This window comes from Rhipicephalus sanguineus, chromosome 4 (assembly GCF_013339695.2).
Source record: "Rhipicephalus sanguineus isolate Rsan-2018 chromosome 4, BIME_Rsan_1.4, whole genome shotgun sequence".
Lineage (NCBI taxonomy): Eukaryota > Metazoa > Arthropoda > Arachnida > Ixodida > Ixodidae > Rhipicephalus > Rhipicephalus sanguineus.
The window spans coordinates 9,871,130-9,879,420 of NC_051179.1; the positions used below are offsets into that span (position 1 = coordinate 9,871,130).

Consider the following 8,291-nt stretch of genomic DNA (forward strand, 5'->3'; position numbering starts at 1 on the left):
TTAACCGTTGTGGTAGCTGAAGTTAACATATCCCTGGACACCTAGACACAGCGTATCGTGAATCCCCCGTAAAGGTGGCACCAAAAAATTGAAGGACACTTTGTAAATTCCAAAGTGTGTTTGGCGAAAGCCTGTGGCCATTCGGCTGGCTATGTCATGGTATCGGGGGAATCCACATTCTTGGGGCGCTCCTCCGAACCGCTTGCTCTGGAATCATCACCGGGCCGCTTAGGCATAGGTCGGCAAAAAAATTGGAGCTCACTCAGACTCACTCAAGAAATATGTTTTGCTCTGAGAGCTCACTCGAACTCAGACTCACCAAAAATTTTCCTCACTCGGACTCACTCGGACTCAGACTCACTAAACCTTTTCTCAGCCGGACTCACTCGGACTCAAACTCACCCACATATTACTCAGCCGGACTCACCCAGACTCAGACTCACGGCTTTATGCGAGTCTGAGTGAAGAACATGTTTCTGGGCGAGTTGGTACTTGCTAACTGACATTTTGGTGGCGCTTTAGCACAATCACAAAAGAAGGACACACATGATGAGCCAACCCCAACATGCTCAAGTATAGAAAACAGGAGATCATGACATACTCTATCACTTTGCCCAGTTGGTGAGCAGACTACGCGAAGTGTTTCGGAAATTGAAATATGACGAAGAAGCGTTGTTCGATGGATGTTCTGGTGAAAATGAAAGTTTTGTAATCTCAACCGCATGCTGAAAGTGCTGCAGTGAGAAAGTGTTTCCAATGTCTGGAAATAAAGAAAAAAAAATGACAGTGGCGCAGTGGATAGCGTGCCCGGCGTCTGATGTCGCGGACCGAGAGGTCGTTGGTTCAACTACCGGTGACGGGGCTTTTTTTTTGTCACCTTATCGTCTTTGTTTTTTCCCACGTCATTTCCGTGACGGAAATACGTCACTGAAATCTTGGTGAACCCCGGCATAAAACACTTTCGTGTTAAAAAGAGATACAAGAAACAGAGAGGAACAAAGAAAGAAAGAGAAACAAGGAAGGCCGCCCAGCTTCCTTCAGGCTTGGCACCCCTATAATGCGAAGGTGCCATAACTTTTTGCTTACCCGTCTTCTCTCTTTTTATCCTTTATTGCAACGGAAAGCTTACCTGCTGGTGCATCCTATCGTAATTTGCAACGTGGAAAGCGCCCAGGAACTTTTGTATCTGGACCTTTTTTTTTATCTGCAGAAACGTGATAGCTGTAAAGAGGCCGGAAAGAATGATGCGTATGTGCCGTGGCGATTATCACTGGAGTGCCTATTCAAGCAGCCCCCATTCGCGGTTTGTTGATGGTACTACATCGCAGGGATGCCACAGAATTACGCGTACTCACTCGCAAACTTCCGTGCGTACAGAAGCACTGAAATGCTCCGCCACGTAGTGAGACAGGCTGGCGAAGTGACTGCTGTTTAACTATGGTGGCACTAAATAACAGCCGAATGCATGCAGCATTTTGACCGTTCGCTTACTATTCCAAGGCATAGTGTGACATTCCATTTCTGGCGATTTAAAATTCCTACTCCAATTCCAAACCGAATGACCTGTTCTATCGCAATAACATTCAATAACTATTCATTTCCACAAACATATCCTGACACGTTCTGGGCGAATGGCGGTCTCTCTAGCGTCAGTGAAAGCCTGTTAGGTGTGGATACCGCTGATCATGCTCATTAGTCTACTAACACTTCTCGTATTCACCATCAACGTATTTGAGGCAAGCTAAATGACAGAAAATACGTCCAAATTAATTTTTAAAAGGGGAGCAGCAATGCCACGGGCGCGCAAGTCTTTAGGAACATCGTTTTCCCTCAATGACAGTCAGATTGTGCGATAGCCCAGACGGTCACATTATGTTTATCACACTCGCAGCACTTGATAATAATAATAATAATAATAATAATAATAATAATAATAATAATAATAATAATAATAATAATAATAATAATAATAATAATAATAATAATAATAATATCTGGGGTTTAACGTCCCAAAACCACGATTTGATTATGAGAGACGCTGTAGTGGAGGCCTCCGGAAATTTTGACCACCTGGGGTTCTTTAACGTGCACCTAAATCTAAGTACACGGGCTTCAAACATTTTCGCCTCCATCGAAAATGCAGCCGCCGCGGCCGGGATTCGATCCCGCGACCTTCGGGTTAGCAGCGCTTGAGTTAAAATGAACGGTTCCCCCTCGAATTAAATTTAGGTGTCACGTGGCCAAACTGTGGGGTGGCTATGTAGAAATATCTTGGCAAGAATGACGATACATTTAAAATAAATATCATAAAGAGCAGGTGATTTCTGGCGTGCTAACACTATACGGCAATGTGGGATACATGATAACTTGACAATAACCCTTCTTGTATTGCATAAATAAAATCCATAAATTCAACCACGAGATATGAAAAAATGAAGGCAGCTTCGCACTAGTGGCACCGCCAAGCCTGAAGGAAGTGCGTTGCTGGGCGGCCTTCCTTGTCTCCTTCCCTTACTTCTTCCCTTTCTCTCTGTTTATTTCTCTTTCTTTCTTTTTCTCTCCCTGTCTTTGTTCCCTTTCTTCCTCTCCCTTTCATAAGAGGTTCTGCGTGACCGGCGACAGAGAACCCATCACCGCAGCCACCGTAAAAAACAGCCTCAGAATGGACTTAACGGGTCAACTCAGAAGCTGCCCTCGTCATAAGTCATAACTCGGGCAAGTCCGCCTTCTTATGCATTCAAACAATTTTTTTAAATGTGTGCGCCCTTTCATCCTACTTTACTTCCAAATTTATTCACCGCTGGAAACACCGTGCATCGATGGAGGACATATTTTCTGTTACGCCTGATGGAAATTTTACAGGGTATTACGCAATGTGTTCACTATTTGTCTTGTCTAAAACACTAAACTGTGGTAGTCGTTGAGAAAGTGTAGCGCAACACGTGTCGCGCATCAAGCGCGGATTGCCGTCCTAACCCGCAGACACATAAGACTATCGCTACACTGGATTCCCTTCCTTCCGAGCTGAATGTGACGTCATAGGCGGGGGCTTTAGCGTTCTTTTGTTAAGTGCGATGTCAGGAATTCGACACCGCACCATGGCGCCTGCATTTCGATAATGACGGAGCAATAAAACGAGAAAGCCGCGGCGTATTCTTTAGTAAAGAAATGAACCGCGCCCACTCGGTCGAACTGATCCTGTCGAAGAGCAGAGGCTGTTGTGTCAACATCTTTCTCGTGTTCGACCCTGACAAATATTGCCACGGCTAACGGTGATAGGGGAAAAGGAGTGTGTGGCGGAGCGACAGATTTGTAAAGGGTAGTCACCGCGTAAAGTACGCATGCGCAGAAAACATAGTCGCTACAGAAAGTGTGATTGCACAGGCTCATCTGGAGGACGGTAAGTTAGCAAGGATGAGAAAAGGCGAAGTAACATGCACCGCGAATATCTTCTCATGCCAGTAGTTGTGACGCACTGTTACACATCGTACTCAATTACGAAGGTGCAAGAAGCAATAATTCATGGGGGCGGGTCCTATCTCGCTAGTTTCCGAGTCAGTCTTGAGTTGATAAAAGCAGCTCGGAGCCACCTGTCTTTTTAATCAATTCAAATAATATGCACTTACCACCTCGCCTTTCTTTGTAGTCATTTTCTTGACGCCATTCATGTTCAGGGCACCACCGAGATCCCTGAGCACCTCCTCGAAAGTTTGCGTAGTCTTGAGGTTCAGCAGGACGCGACTCGTGTGTTCCGGGTCCAGGCTGCTGACAACGTCAATGACGCGACCATCGTCTCTGCCACCTGAGCCAGGCAGGCTGACCGAGCCGCCCTTGGCGAGTTTCTTCGGCTGTATCAACCTGCCCGGATCCTCGTCCGAGCGCTGCAAGATGCGGTTGCGCGCCTGACCGTACGCGAGTGGGGCGAACGTTCGTGTTCCCGAGGCGACGTACGAAGCACCGTCTTCGAACTCTTCCAGCGAAGGAACCTTCTTGCCGTCAAGAGTGAAGATGACGCGGACTCCGTTGCTGACGGCCAGCCGCTGCGATATGTAGTCGTACAGGGACTCCATTGTTTTGAAGTCTCGGCCGGGATTGATGGACACTCTGATGCCCGAGGAGAAGGGGTCCCCGTTGGCGAAGAAAGTGACCATGAGCGCCTTGCGCTGGGCGGCTTCGGCGAGGAAGCGCGAATGCGTGCTGTTGACTTTACGGATCCGCGGAGCCTTGGCGACCCGTTCTCCGGCGGTGTCCATCCTGTCCGGTCCATCCGCCGTCCCGGCTAGGGAGCCCTAGTGCCGTGAGGAAGTCGGCTTCAGCGTGTGCTAAGACACACCGTTTTACAGAGGCCACATCACTGTCGCGTACGGCTCCCACCACAAGAGCTGCCGAGACTCAAGCGTGCGATGTCACCGACGCACCAGCAACCAATGCACGTGAGGCTGTCGTCACCTCCCAATGGACGGGCGTTGACGAAGCCAGAGAAGGCCTCGGTCGCAGCGTCTGTCACATGCCGCGCGCGTCTCAGCGGAATGGCGTCTGCCGATCGGTTCACCTCTCTTGCCAGGGAGCCACTTGTGGTGCTGCTGGCTCGATTATTTTCAATCGCCATAGAAACGACGTAAACGATTCCGCGCGCCGGCCGCTCGCTGACCGACCCTCCGCCGCGCGACGCTCCCAACTCTCTCTGAATCCTTTCTCCTCTCCTTTTTCTTTCCCCTTTTCAAACCAAACGCGCATTGATTAACCCTGAAAGCTGTTCCTCGAAATGCAGTGTCCAACTCGTCCTCCACATTTTCGGCGGTGAGCGACGATCGGAACGCTCAAACAGGTGGCGAGTCGACGCCGCACGTTTCGTCGCTTTGTGGCGCCGCCGTCTTGGCTTGAAACGTTCGCGTTGATGCTACATCTGTGCTTGGCGCATTCGCTGAACGTTTTCAAAATTCATGTAAGTCGACCCTGCGGTTACCTCAGATACAATTAATGTCGCTCGCTCTACTGGCGCAAAGCCCTCGAGAAAGAGAAAATGAGATGATGAGGACATATATAGGACATGAGGTTGTGCACTTGCATTCAAGAGCGAATCATTGACCCCGGCGATTGCCGCCCTCTCTATACGCACGCCTCCTTTACTAAAACGGGCACGAGTGTCAATCATCAGTCGATGAAGAGCATGTACATTAATAAAAATTTATTGTCGCTTGTACACCCCCTCCCCCCTCTCGAAAAAAAAAGCTTGTGCATGCAGAACACCACAACTGAATTCAGTGTTGTGTGAAGGGTCGATAGATTTAAAATCGCTCGTGTGATACTATATTAATGAGAACTAACAGACAATAATGCCAAGGTAAGTAGAGGAGATGTTATTTGTTATTTGTAATAACATTTCCTATACTTACCTGACTAACACTCCTAGGTTTAAATGCACATATATACCCTATAAAGTGGAAGGGGGGATGACTGCCGCCATAGCTCAGTGGTAGAGCATCGGACGCGTTATTCGAAGGTCGCAGGTTCGGTCCCTGCCGGCGGCAAGTTGGCGGCAATTATCTTTCCGTCCACTTTACTTTCTTCACATTTATATTCCACTTATTACAAATAACATCTCCTATACTTACCTTGGCAGTATTGTCTGTTAGTTATCATTAATATTGCGTCTGACAAAAAAACACGAGCCCTTAAAAGCCATCTTCTTTCCTTCATTCATAGCAAGGGTCTCGTTCTGGCAGACTTGATGCCGTCAGGTAGTATGCGAGGGATTATTGGTCAGCTGCCAGCTCGTAAAAAAGATCACGTGCTACGTGACGCCAAAAAGACAGAAAAAGAGTGTTGCACACTCGGCGCCATGGCTGCGATCGGCGCTCACTAACACTCCTAGGTTTAAATGCACATATATACCCTATAAAGTGGACGGGGGGATGACCGCCGCCGTAGCTCAGTGGTAGAGCATCGGACGCGTTATTCGAAGGTCGCAGGTTTGGTCCCTGCCGGCGGCAAGTTATCTTTTCGTCCACTTTACTTTCTTCACATTTATATTCCAATTATTACAAATAACATTTCCTATACTTACCTTGGCATTATTGTCTGTTAGTTCTCATTAATATTGTGTCTAACAAAGAAAAACGAGCCCTTAAAAGCCGTCTTCTTTCCTTCGTGTGATCCATTGTAATATAAGGTGCGAAGAAAACGCTTCGTAACAGACGTCGAGGCGTTGCTTCAGAACAGATTTACTTTCCCATCTGCATGCTGGCAGCATGAAGGCACTGACGCTTAACGTCAATATATACGCAGAACATATGAAAGAGCTTTGCACATGCGGAAAACAAACACGTGGGCGCACCGGCCAGTAACAATGCACGTGCATAGTATGTTCTCTCTTGATACATTCCTCCCACAATTATTCGACGAATTCATAGTTATAACGCGAAAGGGGGCCATCGCTGTTAGCAGCTTCTTGTGAGGGTGACCGGTGGAGCACTGGGCGCTGCCTGTCGATATATGTTGCCTGGGTATTGCGTGGTTCTGCAGAATTTGTCTCATGCACTTTCTGCACATGCGGCAAATATTTTTCGCCTGGTTCCAAGCAAGGATTTGGCAAATAATCAGTACGCACGTACCGCACTCGGCTTCTGACCAAATACATAACTGGTGGTTTCATTGCTGTCACTTTGCCAAGCAAGCGCTTTATGAATACTGGGCATTCAGAACCTGAATGCCCAGTATTCAGGCCGCTAACGCTTCGCCTCCCACCAGCAGACGAAAACCATGAGCGGCAGGACCCTCCCCATCTCTCCCCGCTATGTCCCTCCATTGTTCAGATCCCTTTTATCATTTGGCTGAAGCAATGACAGCCACGTCCTGTGTTTGGGTCGCAAAAACAATTCAGTGAAAGTCATTCTCGTAAAAGTATGCATTGGTCGTATTACATGCAATGGAAAGGTTACCGTTTCTATGCTGCAGTGAGCGACTTTTCGTTTTTCCTTCTAACTTGCAACTACTTGAGAATGGCTTTCTTTGCCGCCTGCATCATTCATTCGGCCGCACCGTAGGATTTTGGATGGTTCCGGATCATAAGCGCATGCTTAACGGCGTTCGCTTTCAAGAACAATCTAAACTATGCAGCAAGAAACTGAGGCATCAGTACCTACTTCAGCGGAATACCACAAACAGAGAAAGTAACAGTTTCCACAGTTTTTGAGGCCATCACCGCATGCATGATTTTCATTTCCAGCCACTGCAATCCATAACATGTATCATTTTGTTGGAGATTCTAAGAGCGCGCTTTTTCGCGGGTATAGCCTATTCGCCTCGTGCGCCACCGATGGCGGCGCTGCGAATGGCGCTCCGGTGACGCAAAGGCGGGGATTCGGCTTTTGTCGTCTGCTAGGCTCTGGCTAAAACAGCAGCATTTTTGATATTGTTCGCTCGCGACGCACGGCGTTCCTCGACTACTAGCTGTATTTTCTTCTAATGATAGTTCTTTAGATGGCTGCTTGCATTACAGGAGGTTAAGAATAGCTGACAATTGGGCATGTTGGTTCATGATCCAAAGTGTTGAATTGCGCAAACAGCACAGGAACTAAAGGACGATGACACACAGCGCGCAAACTACCAACAAAAGTTTATTTCCTTGAGCACACAATTTCTATACACCGCGCAAGCGCCGCCAAGCATGTACTACAATCAACGTTTTAGAAACGCAATCTCTTTGCTAGATAAGTTGACAGACGGCGTGCTGACGCATTCAGGACTTATTCTAACAATGTTTTCAGCTTCAATGGTTTCTCTTGTCAACTTATCATTCGCGGATGGGACAACAGTACATGCGCCGAAAACAGGTTGATAGCCACATGTTTTACAATGTATCGCAAGTCGTCACGTCCATTTTTTACAATGTTTTTGTGCCCTCTGAGCCATTCATTAGGACACCTTCTGGTCTGGCCTATACAATACAGCACGCTCTAAACTAGTAAAACGATCTATCGTCAACCTTTGCTCTAGCCAAGTGATGTGAGCATGAAGTTGCCGTTAGTTTTGAACATCAGTCCGACCGGTTATCAAAGCAGGTTATCCTTTAAATGTTCAAACTCCTGTTGCTGAAGCTTTGCTCAGAAAGTTTTGCCAGTCGCTATTAACTGAGCCGGCCTCAAAGAATAACTCGAGAAAAATCGCTGTCATCCCGTACAGGAACTAAAGGACGATGACACACAGCGCGCAAACTACCAACAAAAGTTTATTTCCTTGAGCACACAATTTCTATACACCGCGCAAGCGCGGTGTATAGAAATTCCACA

General features: G+C 47.4%; 1 protein-coding gene across 1 annotated transcript in view; it reads right to left on the reverse strand.

The window, feature by feature from the left end:
* Nucleotides 1-5,011, reverse strand: part of LOC119389210 (echinoderm microtubule-associated protein-like CG42247) — a 37,833-nt gene extending 32,822 nt beyond the window's left edge. Inside the window, exons 1-2 of the mRNA XM_037656413.2 lie at nucleotides 3,627-5,011; nucleotides 1,130-1,204 (exon numbers count right to left, since the gene is read on the reverse strand). Of these exons, the coding sequence (XP_037512341.1) occupies nucleotides 1,130-1,204; nucleotides 3,627-4,253 (702 nt within the window). The 5' untranslated portion in view covers nucleotides 4,254-5,011. The remainder of the gene's footprint in view (nucleotides 1-1,129; nucleotides 1,205-3,626) is intronic.
* Between the last annotated feature and the right edge of the window lie 3,280 nt (nucleotides 5,012-8,291).